The 17,261-nt window shown below is 42.8% G+C and overlaps 1 protein-coding gene across 1 annotated transcript; it reads left to right on the forward strand.

The window, feature by feature from the left end:
* The first annotated feature begins 11,386 nt into the window (after nucleotides 1-11,386).
* Nucleotides 11,387-16,834, forward strand: LOC139716436 (uncharacterized). Its single transcript, XM_071627982.1, has one exon. It carries the CDS (start codon nucleotides 11,387-11,389, stop codon nucleotides 16,832-16,834), a length of 5,448 nt encoding a protein of 1,815 aa, XP_071484083.1.
* Nucleotides 16,835-17,261: the final 427 nt, after the last annotated feature.

Genomic DNA, 17,261 nt, shown 5'->3' on the forward strand with positions numbered 1-17,261 from the left:
TGTGAGAAATTAAAAGAATTTATCTAAACTGAATAGACATTTTCTCGGGTGTTTAATTGTACTATGATGTTCTAGTTCTTAGCAGTTGATAATTCCAGTCCTCTATTTTTTTTTTTACTATTATTCGTGCAAAAGATTTTAGTGAAAAGTTAACGTCATCCCATTCACTTACGGTTTATTTAATGAAATACAATTGCAATTTCTGTTACAATGTCTCAGAAGCACAATGTAATCGAAAGATACTCACACGCGGGTGCGCAAAATGCTTAACATTACCAGACATGCGTGTACAAGATGATTAGCTCAAACACACAAGCACTTAGAATATCTCTATTGATATAAGGAATTGGGTCATGTTTGTACACTGAATGCACAATTACAAGGGCAAGATGTTAACACCGGTATGTAAAGATGTTACTCATACCAAGGTAAGGAAGTGTGGTTTAATCTCAGTTGCATGCTGCTAAATTCTTTTATCGAAATCCATGGACGTCACCAGCGGGGGGGGGGGGGGGGGGGGGGGGTGCGTTGCAGACCCTTCAGACCCTTAAAAAAACAAAACGAAACAAAACGAACCCCCCCCCCCCCCCAAAAAAAAAAAAAAAAAAAGTCTGCGAGCGACCTCCACGCCGGACGCTAAATTATTATTCTTTTTTTGTATTATCATTTTTTTTTATTCATTTCTTTTTCTCACCAAGGACAAAAATTTCGTAGGGAAAAAAAATCGCACCCCGGGCTCTGGCAGCACTGATTTTATACATGATGTCTATTTTACAGTGTTTACTATTTATCTACCGTACAGTACATATCGTACGGTACGGAGCACGTACACGTTTGCGTATACGTGTACGTGTGCTGCAAGGATGTAGGGTCTATACAGATATGTACAGCACTCTGACCAATCCAAATTGAGAATGTGAGCCCAAGTTCGAGCCTTAGCCTCATAAAGACTTTGGAGGGGCAAGCATATTATAATTTTGCCTCCTCCCCCCCCCCCCCCTTGATTAACAAGATGAGAAGATTTTTTTTTTTTTTTGCTTTTTTAAATAGAAATCTGTCTAAATATTTCACCCAAAGTGTGCACCAGGTTGCTGAATTTCAATTCTGAAAATGCACAGTCTCTCTCCTGTGGGAGGGGGATACCCCTTCACATACCCTCTCCCGTTTGGTCTATTTTCGATGGACTTAATACACCTTTAGATTGATAGATTTACAAATGTTTTATAGAAAGTGTGCACCATCAGACCTGTCACTTCACTTTAAAAAAAATGCGAAAGTTCCGTCGTGTGGGAGGGGACAATTATCTCCTTTCAATTGACCCTCTCTCCGTTTGGTTTCCTTTCATATCATAAGTACACTAAAAGTCTCGGGGATTGAGAGCTTCCTAAATTCCAAATGTATCTCTGAGCTATTTTCATTTGAAGTCTAAAAATGCAAAAGCTTTCACGTATGCAGGAGCATCAATCACGGAGGACAAGGGGGCAAACGTCACCCTATAATTCTCGAAATGAGGAAACTTTTCTTCCTTTTTTAAAAGAAAACTGTCCCAATATTTCATTCATTGTGTAACGGATTTTCAATTCTGGAAATGCAAACTCTCCGTCGCATGGGTGGGGGATACCCCTCACACACCCTCCCCCGTTAGGTCTCCATCCATCCTTAGAATATTTCCTCAAAAACTATTCATCAAAAACTTAGCAAACTTAGAATAATTTTCCTCAAAAAGCATGTTTGATATCTGTCAGTTCAAAAGTTCCCTCATCCTCTCTGATTTATATTTCCCCCGCTCGGTTCCTACCCACAGGTCAAGACTCGACACATTTGGGGGCTGACAATATTTCGGAGTATTTCATAGAAGTGTGCATCAGGGGGCAAAACGCGTTTTTGCACCCCCCCCCCACCCCGTGCCCCCTTTAACAAATAACTGATCAATTATTTAAAGACCAAAATTAACAATAAAGTTACTTTTCTCGTCTAAAAGATGCCAATTTCATAACTGAAAATGCGAAATTTTTCGCCCCTAACGGTCCGAATAATACACTAACAATTTCCATTATTATATCTATGCACTAATATTTACTTATGAGGTAATTTAGTGTATAGATGGTAGCCTCGCGTCCTCGAGTGTGCCCCCTGAAACATACATTTAGTAAACCTTATATTTTTCCTTTTCTTCTATGCTTATTATGCTAATATAAGAACAAATTGTATTGCTCGAACAATGCGATCACGTTTAAGCTTTTAATGAATACATTTCAGACGAATGGCAAAGTGAAAGTGGGTCGCTCCCCCTGCCCGTACTTATAGTGAAATGAATAGTTTCATTAGTTATGATCACAGTCCTTCGCAGTGTTCTTTTTTTTTACTATGTTTAATTCCCTAAAAATTTGCTTTTAAAATGCCCTATAAAAGCGACTTTTATACTCTGTTTTTACAAAAATTCCTATACCGTCGGAGGGGGTATCCCCCTCGGGCCCTCCCACACCCTCCCCCGCTCAGTCGCAGACAGACGAATGGCAAAGTGAAAGTGGGTCGCTCCCCCTGCCCGTACTTATAGTGAAATGAATAGTTTCATTAGTTATGATCACAGTCCTTCGCAGTGTTCTTTTTTTTTCACTATGTTTAATTCCCTAAAAATTTGCTTTTAAAATGCCCTATAAAAGCGATTTTTATACTCTGTTTTTACAAAAATTCCTATACCGTCGGAGGGGGTATCCCCCTCGGGCCCTCCCACACCCTCCCCCGCTCAGTCGCAGACAGACGAATGGCAAAGTGAAAGTGGGTCGCTCCCCCTGCCCGTACTTATAGTTAAATGAATAGTTTCATTAGTTATGATCACAGTCCTTCGCAGTGTTCTTTTTTTTTTTACTATGTTTAATTCCCTAAAAATTTGCTTTTAAAATGCCCTATAAAAGCGATTTTTATACTCTGTTTTTACAAAAAGTTCCTATACCGTCGGAGGGGGTATCCCCCTCGGGCCTCTCCCACACCCTCCCCCGCTCAGTCGCTTCGCTCCCTCGCCGAGGATCTCACACCGTCACATAATGTACCCCTGTATGTTATAATCATAGTCCTTTACAGTGATTTTCCACGATGTTTAATTCCCATAAATGTGCTTTTAGATGCTTTTTAAACGCGACTAATATACTCTGTTTTACAAAAAGTCGCTACCGTGGGAGGGGGTATCCCCCTCCCACACCCTCCCCCCTCGGTCTCTTTGCTCCCTCGCCGAGGATCTCACACCGTCACCACACTACCCCCGTATGTTATAATCATAGTCCTTTGCAGTGATTTTTACACTATGTTTAATTCCTAGAAATTTGATTTAAGATGCTCTACAAAAGCGACTTTTATACTTTGTTTTACAAAAAGTCGCTGCCCTGGGAGGGGGTATCCCCCCTCCCACACCCTCCCCCGCTCCACGCTCGGTCGCTTCGCTCCCTCGCCGAGGATCTCACACCGTCACCACACTACCCCCCCCCCCGTATGTTATAATCATAGTCCTTTGTAGTGATTTTTCCACTATGTTTAATTCCTAGTAATTTGACTTAAAAATTTCAATTCCATACGTAAAGTATAAAATATGTAAACTTCCCATGACATTAGTATCCAATACTGAATACAAAAATAACGTATTTCAGTATAATGTTTATAATGATACTATATAATATCAAGTGTGCACCAGATCGCACAATTTCACATCCCAAAATATGTGTACATTGTAAAGGTAATGTAGGAAAAAAAAACTTTGAAAACAACGTATGCTTATGATACGTGTCACTAGCAATGTATGTATACGTGTTTAATATGTACAGTGTATATGAAAATGTACATGATGACACAGAAAACAATAATCAAATAAAAAAAGAAAATCTCGCAGGTTACATTGAGTGTCAAAACGCACCCCCTTGAAAAAAAAAAGCTGGTGACGCCCCTGAAATCAGACAGACAGATATCGAATTGCATTTATAACATTACCTTCATTACTGACTACTATCGGACATTGATAACAACTATTACATTGTTATTCTATTTTTCAAAATGGCATGTTCTTCGAACGGTTTGCAAGCCAAGTGTATCTTTACAAAAGAAGATAAGTGTGATTAAGTTTCTTTATTCGCTTTCATTGTATGTCCTTAACGCTAACAACCTAATAACCCTGGATTCTTTGGCTATGCTGTGGGGGATTGGGTTGCTTGTGAGCAAATAGAAATGTGATCGAGGTCATATTATTCTGTTATGTTAGCCGTTGGTCATAAAAATTAATCTCCTCTAACTCTGTTGACTCGTAATTGGGTCAATAATATGACAGGTCACAGTTATGTCTATGCACAGAGCTGTCAGTGTCAAGTAATGACTTAGCAGAGTTCTGCGGAATTCTCAAGCAGAAAACGACCTTTGTCCTCCTGTGGTCTTGCAGGACTACGATCATGACGATAGCCCGACACATCGGGTTATCAAAAGCGTGAAGTGCGGAGAACAGTAAATTCAACAGCTGAAATGGCTTCAGCAGCAACCACGGGAGAATTGGCCGAAAGGCGTTTGCGTGGTAAGTCACTTTGTACTGGCTACTATCACAGCAAATAAGTAGTGTATAATTATGAATACTAATTCAGGCTAAGATTTGTAATAGCTGAATTCTTTGACGGCATAAATAAGAAAAATCATACTTCATGTGTGTAGGGGCTTACAGTCAGTCCGCAGCGGGTGCGATAATGAGGCACGAACGACAATTTTATTCAGAATCACGTTTGCGCAGTTTGTGCCCGTGAGACTGACGAGATTTCGCGATACTTTGCGAGAGTTTTTGCAGAGGTCGCAACAGCAGCTTTCATAGCTTTCGCAGTGCATTGTTTGACCCAGGATGGTTGGGTAGTAGTCCATGGGCCAGGCCAGATATTGGTACCATCTGAGGTGGCACAACCTTTTTGGTGTCATTTTGTTTGTCGGGCATAGATATGCTTATCAAGCTATGATAGCATTTCCAAATGGGTAGCTTAGTCATCGTAAATGAATTTTTAACCAATTTGGTCTCGTTGTTATATCCCTATACTTCTGAATCGAAACTAACCGCTACATAAAGAAGAGCGCTGTCTTCTGTATGTTCCATAGAGCTGTAAAATGCAGCTCTATGGTATGTTCACAGGTGTTCTATTGTAAACGCGGTGCGCTTAGTCTTTATTCAAGGCAGCGAAGGGAATATCCAAAGGTTATGATGTCCACAGCGCTTAGTCTTTATTCTAGACGGCGAAGGGAATATCAAAAGCGTATGATACAGTGTATATCCTTTTATCTAAAAACAACAACAACAACAAAAGCAATTCTTCGTGAATTTTACCGTATCTTTCAATTATTTATCATTTTCCGGCGAAAACGCTACGGTGAAAACGCTGATACCACGCCAATGTCGCTTTATTTCCCTCCAACAATATAAGATAATGCAAAAACAATGTACCGGTACACTACGATACATTATAATGAATGATATTGTAAATGAACAAAGTGATTTTTGTTTAAAACTGATGTATTTGTTGATAGGGTAGTATAAAAACAGTATAGATAATCCCTTTTACGAGGAACTTTAGATATGATAACGGTACATTGGTCTAAATAAAGACTAGGCGCACCGCGTGACAGCTGTGGACATCATAACCCTTTGGATATTCCCTTCGCTGCCTTGAATAAAGACTAAGCGCACCGCGTTTACAACAGAACACCTGTGGACTTACAGAAGGCAGTGCTCTTCTTTGTATAGCGGTTTAGTTTCGATTCAGAAGTATAGGGATATAAAAACGAGACCAAATTGGTTAAAAATTCATTTATTATGACTAAGCTACTCATTTGGAAATGCTATCATAGCTTGATAAGCATATCTATGCCCGACAAACAAACTGACACCAAAAAGGTTGTGCCACCTCAGATGGTACCAACAACCCATTTTTCGGGTCTTGGCCCATGGACTATAGGTTATAGAGCTGATTATGCTCATTAATTTGATACCTAATTTCCCTATTTTTGATCTCAATATAGTAGTCCATTTTAGCATCAAAGTAAACGATTATATTGCCAGTGTCCAAGAAGCTTTTAGATCATAGTTTGATGTTTTGCTAGTTCCTAACTGGTATTGAAAGTAGATCTCCGTAATTTCTTCGATTTCACAATCGTGAAACTTGAGCGAGTATGATCAAGTAAAAAACGAAGAGGGGCACCATTTTTAAAGGCCGTGTCACACCATAACGCGGGCTTGTGGCGAGGAGGTAGTTTCCAGCACGTAGAAGATTTTCAGCGGGCGAACAAGAATGTTTGCAATTTTCATTCATGCCTTGTCATACCGTAAGGGGGAACTTCTGCGGCTTGACTTGCGGGGAAACAAATTTACTCCAAGGAGCTCTCCGCAGTTGGTCCGCACCTGACAGTATCTAGCGCGTAGTTGCCCGGAGGTGCTCACGCAAGTCCGATTTAACCGCAGCCAAGTTTTGAGCATGACCAAAACTTGTTCCGGGTGAGTCGCGGGAATGCCCGTAGAGATCCACGCAGAACGCCAGTAGGAGACCCTTAGCGGCAGTACTTCCCAGGCAATTCCCACGCAGGTACTTCGCAGTCCCGTATGCAGCCAAGATAATGAAATTCTGTGAGATTTCAGCCATTCCATTAGAGGAATTCCTTCACTAAGTTGTCAGCCCCCACGCGACTGGTACAAAGGTCACAAAGTATACTCGCAAGTATAACGCGTCCATACCCCGCAAGTAAGACACATGCGCTGACTCGAACAAATCCTTTTCCGCCCTCAGGAATGTCCGGTATGCTAGAAAATCCCTACACGTAACAAGCCCGAGTAGCTTGCCCGGAAAGGTGTGACAGGGCCTAAACACGGTTGCGGGTAAAAAAATATGCGTGCGCACCTCCGGGCGACTACTTTTGAGATACTAGGTGTTTCAAAAAACATTTCCCACTTTTGATTCTTAATAATTCAAAAACTATATATCAGATAACACTGTCATTGATATGAGTGATAGCTGAATAGTGTACAATTTGGTTGACGGTGGTTTGAATATGAAAGCATAAATAAGTTTCATGAAATTCATGATTAATTTCACAGTTAGGTTCCAGACTTTGCTCTATTTTCAACCCTCTGTACAAAATTTCACTTTGCACAGGGGTCAATGGGTGTGTATGGGAGTGTGTGGTTAACACCCTGACAATGGTCCTGAACAATGGCCAGAGTTTGAATGCTTCATTATTCATTCGTGAGAAATTCCACTATCACAGCTAGTCTTTATTCAGCCTCTGGCAGTATCTGTGTAAAGTCAAACGCCTGTCGATACTGTCGTTGAGTCGCGTCAGTGCTCTCCCTACTTCTGAAAAACAAAATTACAATGAATACCTTCTGTTCTATCGTAAACGTGGTGACAGGAAGTAAAGAAAATCGATTAGAGTATATGGAGCCTTAAATAAATCTACTCTGAAACAAATCGCCCAAATGATAAATGCTGCTGAACTCTTTATCAAAAATGATCTCTTTCTATCGAAAAAGCGAAAAATTTGTCAGACTATTTAATTAGTAGACAGTTGTATTAAAATGAGGAACTTTAGATCATTTATGCTTATTTATATCCCAAATTTAGTGATATGTGAAGCAAACTTTGAAAACAATTGCCAGCTGGAATGAAATGTGGTGTTTGCAAGCATTTTACCGTGCATGAATTCAGACTAGCAGTGCCCAGGGCAATCCACATGAATTATTGATTAAGCATTCATGTGCCAGGGAGCCCCAGACTGACGCCTAGTCAACAGGTGGTTCAGGCATGTCCATTGTTCAGGGCCATTGTCAGCACACACTCACATACACATCATTGGTTCCTGTGCCAAGTTCAATTTTTGTACAGAGGGTTAAAATTTGACCAAAATCTGAAACCTTACTTCAAAATCAATATTATATTTAATGAAACTGATTTATGCTTTCACGTGCAAATCACCTTCAACCAAATTGTACACTATCCAGCTATTACTCATATCAATGACAGTTTTATCGAATGAATAGTTTTTGAAATATTTATGATCAAAAGTGGGAAATGTTTTTTGAAACACCTAGTACATGCTAGGTACTGTCATGTGCGGATATCTACGGGGACCTCCGGGTAGTCAAAATTGTTCTTTGCTAGTCGCACGCAAGGCTGGTGTGACACGGCCTTAAGGTTGTGAATTTTCCTGTTGAAAACAAGGCAAATTATGTTTTCTTACCGGAAGTGGGGTAGTGAATGAACACGCGTGGAGTGTGTTGTTGATACCCAGACAATGGTCGTGGACAATGACCAGGATTGGAATGCTTCATGAGGAATTCCACTATTGCAGCTAGTCTTTGTTCACTCTGAAATGTGGTGTGTGCAAGCACATGGAAACATGTGCTTACTTCTTTCATGTGCATGCATTTCACCCTTTGTCAAGAATTCAGACTAGCAGTGCTCAGGGCAATCCACATGAATAATTGATAAAGCATTCATGTGACTTGCAGCAGAGTTCGGGACAGGTGGTAGCCAGGTCCGTTGTTCAGGGTCATTGTAAGTGCACACTCACATAACGTTGATTACACATCATTGGTTCCTGTGTAAAGTTCAAGTTTTGTATAGAGAGTGAAAATTCGATCATAATCTGGAACCTAACATTTAAAAAAATCATGGATTTCATGAAACTAATATAGGCTTTCATTTTCAAATTACCTTCAACTCAATTGTACACTATTCAGCTATTACTCATATCAATGACACTTTTATCTGATAGCCTACATAGTTTTTAAACTCACAGCATTGAGTCAGCAGCCAATGGATACTACGCAATGCGACATGCCGCGTCTTGCGACAGATTTCGACCAATCACAGACCCGGAATTCCGGTGCGAACGCGAGGATAATCTTTTTAAACTCGACGCTAAGACATGTTTTCTGAATTTTGCTAGTTCCTGACCCGTACTGAAATGAAGATGAGAAAACGTGCCCTTATTGTGATACTATATACTTTAGCGGACATAGCCTTTACCATATTTTAGATGGGCATGAAAGATTTCAGGGTTTTTTTGGCGTCAAACGTGAAGGAATATTTTTGAATACAATACCGAACTTCGAGAGAGATTTTGATATTCAAATTCATCTTTTCCGTTCTATTTTGACCATGAGCATATTTGCTAATGTTTTCTCTTTCAGTCGATATTAAAAGTGTCGAAAACTGACAAGAAATACTTGTTCTACACGGATTTATTCATGACCATGTATCTGCTCATTACGTATGCAAGCACCGCTCAGCCGTGCATACGACTTGAATAAATTCGTGCGTTTTCGCTCGCGCTGCGGACTGACTGCTTACATTAATCATATAATATTGTAGGAGCCGTTCCATGCATTTGTTTCATTTGCGCCATCTAGTGTTGAACATAGGAAAAGTCACATGTATGTTGGTTGTTAGGGAGAGAGGAGAGGTGAGGCGCCAGGGTAAGAAAAGAGCTTCAGAGGTGAAGTGAAGACTGCTGTTAGAGATAGGCAGGAAAAGGGTCATGAAGAGCAGAAGGTAGAGAACCAGAGGTAGGGGTGGAAACCTACAAGTTTCCTTTAACCTCTCATTGCTTACGTTGTTTTCTTTGCTCATATTGTGTGATATTTGCCACTTGGTTTGGATCAAAATAAAAGGAAGGGAATTGTTCATTTGACCGCCAGATGAGATCCAAATCTGTGATTACTATCACTGCGTGTGTCGCATGTGAGTACGACAATCAACGGTGTGGTGCACGATGAACAGTGTGTTGGTGCGCAGTACAGCTATTAGGAGGTTTAGGATGCTGTTACATAGCACGGAAGAAACATCGATGTCAGTATATGGGAGCGTGTAAGGTGCCTGTAGGCGTGTGGCTGTTTAGTACGGCGAATACCCCCCTACCGTCTGTGACTGTGTGTACGTGAAACGTCGAGAGTGAAAGGAACAGCTGAAAGGAAGGATGAACATGTGTATTTAATGGTGGACAACATACACAAAGTCACAAGATCACACATAGGACCTCGGCGCGTACATTCTTAGTTAAAGGAAACTTTGGTTAGCTGTTCAGCTGCACAGTTCATGACTCGATGAGTTAAAGGGACAGGTCTAGCAGTAGCAGTTATTACGATTTTGAGTTGGATATTGAGGATCAGAACTGCTAGAAATCTACATTTCAACTCTCAACGAGTCAAGGCATTTATGATGACAGCATAACGTTGGTCACTACCCACCCTCGACGGTCTAACAGAGTAACGTTACATTGAGGCGAGTTCAACTGGAGCCAACACAGAGTCAGATGCAACAAATGGAATGACAATGGCAATGGTTTCAGTGTTTGGATTTGCTAGGTGAATTGCGAGTGTGACTGTGAGTATTTGTACAGGCACTAACAATGTTAGAATACAGTGCAGTGTACATTTTGCCCTGCTGGATAAAGGCAGGCATACGTCTTGTGAAATATTATCGTACTCTATAGAATTAGGTACAGGTACAGCCCTACATACACATGGTAGAACCTACCTAATAAGATGAGTTCATAAAAGATGAAATAAGCAGTAGAAAACATATTGAGTGAACAAAGCATTCTGTCCAGAGACTGAAATGTGGGACCAAGTCTATGACTCTAAAAGTCTAATGTCAATGATACCAAGGAGAAGGATATGAGACAGGACTTATGTCTGGATATGGTATTTTGGATCTACTATCTGGTATTTGACTACAAGACCCAAGAACTGTACACTCTAGTCAGACGTAGACCTACAGCATATTGTGGAATGGATTGCACATCAACAACAATAGAACCTAAATGAACAAATGAGAAAGATGATTAGAGAAATGCAAACCAAGGCACATAAATATGGAACAGAATTAGCCTTGAAAGAGGATCGTAGTCATAGAGGCAAGGCTGCGCAATGAGGAACAGCTACTGGGTTGCACAGGAAGTAGGTAGAAGACAGGATCAGACTTCAAACAAATAGGAAGGAGGAGGACCATCTATGATATAAAGCAAGATCAGAAGAAGGTTCTACCAGTAGTTGTGAAAGTAAATTGAGAATTTTGCAATACAGATGGGAGAGGTAGCAGATGAAGGATAAGCATCTCGCACATCAGGTCCACATTCAGAGGCAGGATCACTAGTAAATAGTAGGAAGGACGTGAGAGGCTCTCTCGTCTAGAACCTATTTGATCTTCACACACTGGTAAGCTTTGTTGGAGATACACAAATGGAGGAACCAATTCCAAGTTCGAAGTTATTAGATGGTTCACTGCAACCAAGTGTTGTTCTGCAGAGCATGGATCCATGGATGCCAGTAGATTCAGATTTCCCTGGGACAAATTTAGAGACTGAGGAGTCACACGGAGCAATGCCGCCCCCAACGAAGTGTGATGAGGTACATGCTATGGATAGTGTGTCACAAGCATCAGGTAATTCAAAGACCAGCGTGACCAGTGTGCTCATGGAGGCTGCTGGGAGGAAGGCAGAACTGATGGTGAAGTTGGAAGGATTGAAGAGGAGACAGGCCCTCGAAAGGGAGGAACAAGAACTGCTAAGGAGAAAGGAACAAATGGAAGTTGAAATAGAACTTGCTGCAGCTACTGCAAAGGCAGACGCCATGAAGCAGTTTGAAGGACCATTCCCTCGAGCCTTTAATCCCATTCCAGCAACACCAGTGCAAGTTCATAGCCAGACACCAAACCCAATCACAGGCAGTCCTGCAGAAGGAGATTCAAGAGCAGATGTAAATGCGGCCAGTCACTTGACAGAGGTACAGATGCAGCAAAATCAACTCACACAGCTTCTGTTGGAGTGTCATATGAAGTCATCGTTACCACAGAGGAATGTGCAACCCTTTGATGGAAATCCCATGTATTTCCACAGTTTCATGAGGGCATTTGAACATGTAATTGAATCCAAGACTACCGATAACTCAGACAGGCTGTACTTCTTGGAACAGTACACAAGAGGTGAGGCTAATGAAGTTGTGAGGAGCTGTATGTATGGTGACAACCATCAGCAGGCTTTCATCAAGGCAAAGGCATTGTTGGGGAAGAAGTTTGGTAATAAGCATCAGGTCCTCGACAGAATGATGAAGAAAGCTGAAGCTTGGCCAAACGTGAAGAATGAGGATGCTGAAGGATTACAGAGCTACACACTATTTGTGACCGAGCTGAGCAATTTGGCCAAGGACTTGCAGCTTGAACAAGAAATCAATCACACACAGCACATTAAGATGGTGATATCTAAGCTGCCATTCAAGCTTCGAGACAAATGGAGGTACACTGTCGACACCATACAGGAAGTACATGAAGAACCCCTGACATTTGCTGATGTGGTGCGTTTCGTGAGTAGGCAATCACGAATTGTAAACAACCCATTGTATGGTGATATAACAGGAACACCAAAGTCAGGCGAGGGACGTGCTAACCCATCCAAGGCTACTCCTTCAAAACCAAGGCAGAGTTTCAGCACTGTTCTAAAGAATGATGAAAGGAAGAAGTGCTTGTATTGTAACAAGGACAATCATCACCTGACAGACTGCCGAATTTTCACCAAGAAGCCCCATGATCAGAAGGTGCAATTTTGTCGCATGAAGGGTTTATGCTTTGCTTGTCTCCGAGGATCTCATTTCTCCAAGGACTGTAAAGAAAGGTTGAAATGTGAGCTGTGTCAGAATAATCACCCTACAGTGCTACATAGGAATCCTGCACACTCAGATGAGAGGAAGTCTGAAGCTCAGAGCCAGGTAGAGAACGCTGAATCTGAAACAACTCAAAGGAAAGAAAGGGAATCTGACACTGGAGTGCAGTCAACAAGGAATGGAGAAGGAACACGAGTTGTGGAGAACCATACTTGCTCGATGACGAATCGTGGAGTAACAATGGATGCACAGCCAGCCATTATTCCTGTGGTGGTGCGATCAAGGGCAACTGGCAGAGAAGTAAACACATATGCCTTCATTGACAGTGGCAGCAATGGGACATTCTGCACTGAAGCACTGAAGGAAAGGTTGCAGGTTAAAGGAAAGTCAAGGATGATACATCTGCAAACCATGACTGATGAGAAGGTGGTACGAACACACGTATTACATGATCTGGAAATATGCAACATCAACGGGAAAGATGACTTTTCCCTTCCTGAGGTCTATACTAGGGCATCTATACCCGTATCCAAGGACGATATCCCGAGAAAGGTCGATTTGGAGAAGTGGTCGTATCTACAGGAAGTAGAAATGCCAGAGATAGACGCTGAAGTGGACATATTGATAGGAAACAATGTGCCAAAGGCATTTGAGCCCTTGCGAGTCATCAGCAGCCAAGATGGTGGGCCATTCGCGTGTCAATCAAGATTAGGATGGATGGTGTATGGATGTCAGAGGCATGACAATAGGAAGCGACAGTGGATCACCTCGCATAGAGCTCAGGTTAAAGGCTTGGATGACATTCAAGAGAAGTTGAGCAGTCTATACAACACAGATTTTACAGAGCTGCTGTCGAATGACAAGGAGGAGATTTCCGTAGAGGACGAGAAATTTCTGAGAGATGTAGGAAAGACGATCAGGCTTCGTGATCAGCACTATGAGATAGGACTCCCATTCAGAAGGGAGATAGACTTGCCAAATAACAGGCCTCTCGCCGAACAGAGACTTGAACATCTGAAAAGGAAGTTCCAAAGACAGCCTGATTTCCATCAGAAATACAAGGAGTGCATGGAGACAACAATTCAGAGCAGATACGCTGAAAAGATAGGAGAGCAGGAGTTGACAGGGACAAAGGGAAAAGTCTGGTACCTGCCACATCACGGAGTCCTGCACCCACAGAAAGGCAAACTGAGGGTAGTGTACGACTGCTCAGCGCAATATCATGGAGCGTCCCTAAACCACGAACTCCTAAAGGGGCCGGATTTGACCAACAGTCTATTCGGAGTGCTGACAAGATTCAGACTGGGAGAGGTAGCCATCATGGCTGACATAGAGGCAATGTTTTCTCAGGTCCTAGTGCCCAGGGTAGATAGAGATTTCCTGAGATTTTTGTGGTGGAAGGATGGGGACTTTCAACAGCCGCTGATCGAGTATCGTATGTGCGTACATGTGTTTGGCGCTATTTCTTCTCCATCATGCGCAAACTACGCATTGCAGAGAACGGCGGATGAGCATGTGAAGTCATCATTTAGGGATGTAGTAGAAATCATTCACCGTAATTTCTACGTCGATGATTGCTTGTATTCTACCGATTCAGTGGAAAAGGCAATTGAGACGACAGAAGAGCTGACAAAGACGTGTCAAAAGGGGGGATTTCACTTAACAAAGTGGAACAGCAACAAGAGAGAAGTCCTGGAGCAGATCCCAGCTGAGGAGAGAGCGAAGGTTGTCAAGGATTTCAATTTTGAGGAAGGAGGAATGCCAACCGAGAGAGCACTTGGCATGTTATGGCACACAGAAGATGATGCTTTTGGATTCAAAATCCAGATGAAAGAACGACCACCTACTAGAAGAGGAATTCTCTCCACAGTTTGTGCTCTGTTTGACCCCATTGGATGTGTGTCTCCAGTCACATTGCAAGCAAAGCAGCTTCTACAGACATTGTGTCGGCTGGGACTAGGGTGGGATGAACCTATCCCATCAGAGTTGCTGAGGAAATGGCAAACATGGCAACGGGAACTCCCACATCTGTCAGAATTCAAGATGCCTAGATGTCTAATGCCGGGGCCTTTCAGGGCAGCGAAGTCAATCACCCTCCACCACTTTGCCGACGCCAGCGAGAAAGGTTATGGCACTGTATCATACATCAGGACAGTGAACGACCAGGGCGAAGTGAAATGCAGCTTCCTGATGAGCAAGGCAAGAGTAGCCCCTTTGAAGCAGATTTCCATCCCTCGAATGGAGCTAACAGCTGCGACAGTAGCAGTGCGAATCAATCGGCTGGTAAAGGAGGAGCTTGGTGTACATGTACCTGTGGATGACACATATTTTTGGACTGATAGCATGACAGTGCTCAGGTACATCAGAAGTGAGACAGCACGGTTCAAAACCTTTGTGGCAAACAGGATCGCCGTAATTAAAGATGGATCGCGAGTGAACCAATGGCGACATGTCGAATCTGCACTCAATCCAGCTGATCTGTGCTCTAGAGGATGCAGAGTTGCACCATTCCTCAACATGAAACTGTGGAAGGAAGGTCCAGACTTTCTTCATGCAGATGAAAGCATGTGGCCAGCGCAACCAGAGAACTTGGTCATGGCAAGTACAGACGACCCAGAGCTGAAAAGGAAGATTTTGGCTTGTGATGTTGAATGTGACGAGCCATGCCTGAGGGAGACAAAGAGTACCTTTGTGACAAATGCAAAGGAACGTGATGAAACACTTGACCCTGTTGGAAGGCTGTTGTCTCACTACTCAGACTGGACGAGTATGAGGAAGGCAGTGGCATGGATGCTGAAATTGAAAGAAATGCTGAAAATGAAAAAGAGGGGTCAGAGGGATGACACGGGTGAAGCTACAAAGCTGACTACGAAGGATATGGAAAATGCTGAGGAGGCTATTTTCCGCTACGTCCAAGGGCAAGCATTTGCTCCAGAAATTGCAACACTGAGAGGAGAAGAGTCAAAGGTCAATGGGAAAAGAAATGGAGTAAAGAAGTCAAGCTCCATTTACAAGCTTGATCCTACACTTGACAATGGCCTGCTCAGAGTCGGAGGAAGATTGAGTAAGGCAGCCTTGCCTATGGAGGCAAAACACCCATTGATTCTGCCAAAGGGTCACCATGTGTCGGAACTCATCCTGAGAAACATTCATGTGAACTCTGGACATTGTGGGAGGAATTACATTCTCTCCAATTTGCAGCAGAGGTACTACATGCCTGGTGCCAATTCAGCTGTGAGGAAAATGTTGCGAAGATGTGTCATGTGCAGACGACGCAGAGGGCAGCTGATGCAGCAAAAAATGGCAGATCTTCCAAAAGACAGAGTGATGCCAGACAAACCACCGTTTACACATGTTGGTGTGGACTATTTCGGACCAGTGGAGGTGAAGAGGGGACGCAGTATGGTAAAGAGATATGGAGTGATGTTTACTTGCCTTACCATACGTGCTGTACACATTGAAAAGGCAGACTCGTTAGACACAGACTCATGTATTGCTGCCATAAGACGTTTCCAGGCACGCAGAGGAGCGATCAAGGAGATGAGATCTGACAATGGGACCAATTTTGTCGGCGCTGAGAGAGAACTCAGGCAGGCAATCGAGAGCTGGAACTTGGACCAGCTTAATAATGCGCTGTTACAGAGAAACATCCAATGGACCTTCAATCCACCTGGTGGATCTCATCATGGGGGAGTCTGGGAGAGACAGATTAGGACGGTTAGGCAGCTTCTTTTCTCCCTGACGAAGCAGCAAGTCATGAGTGACGAGAGCTTGCAGACGCTATTCTGTGAAGTGGAGAGTATCATCAATAGTCGACCCATCACTAGAGTTTCTGACGACCCAAACGATCTGGAAGCTCTAACACCGAATCATCTGTTGCAGTTGAAGTCTACCCCCCTGCTGCCCCCATCGGTCACTAGGCAGACCGATATCTATGCGAGACGTCGATGGCGACAGGTACAATATATGGCGGACATCTTTTGGAGGAGATGGCTGAAGGAGTACCTGCCGCAACTGCAGGAGAGGCAAAGATGGGTGTGCCGCAACAGAAACATTCAGGTCGGAGATGTTGTGCTCGTCGTCGATGACACGTACCACGAAACGTTTGGCCGATGGGACGAATTCAGCGAACCATACCTGACAGAGAAGGCCTTGTCCGTCGCGTTGAGGTGAAGACCAAGACTGGTGTTTATCTGCGACCAATCAGCAAGCTGTGTCTCCTTTTAGAGGGAGATTCATGACTGTTTTTGCAGATCTACACATTCGATCGCGATGGAACATTTTGCTGGAATTTCGCGATACTCTCAGTGATCATATGTGTGTAAAAATTGGAGATCCGGATACATATACGCAAGTAAAGGTGATCAGATATTGTGATAACAAATTCTGGTTAGTATAGAGTGTGTTTTGATAATGAGTAATTCCTTTTTTGTATTTTTACATGGAACAAAATTTGTGTCGCGAACCGACAGGAATTCACATTGCGTTTCGTCACAAATCAAGTCAACCAGCTGAAGGGGAACTGATCGTAAAGCTTGGTTTGTGATTGGACCGTGAACAATTTTGTGTCAAGCCTGGACGGACTGTGCGAACAGATATT

Source organism: Diadema antillarum, unplaced genomic scaffold, assembly GCF_040938485.1.
Source record: "Diadema antillarum isolate AM-2024a unplaced genomic scaffold, OU_Dant_1.0 scf00000065, whole genome shotgun sequence".
In the NCBI taxonomy this organism is placed as follows: Eukaryota; Metazoa; Echinodermata; class Echinoidea; order Diadematoida; family Diadematidae; genus Diadema; species Diadema antillarum.

Excerpts from the sequence above, each read along its gene's own strand:
- LOC139716436 (XM_071627982.1), top strand. The coding sequence starts at position 11,387 with ATGCCGCCCCCAACGAAGTGTGATGAGGTACATGCTATGGATAGTGTG.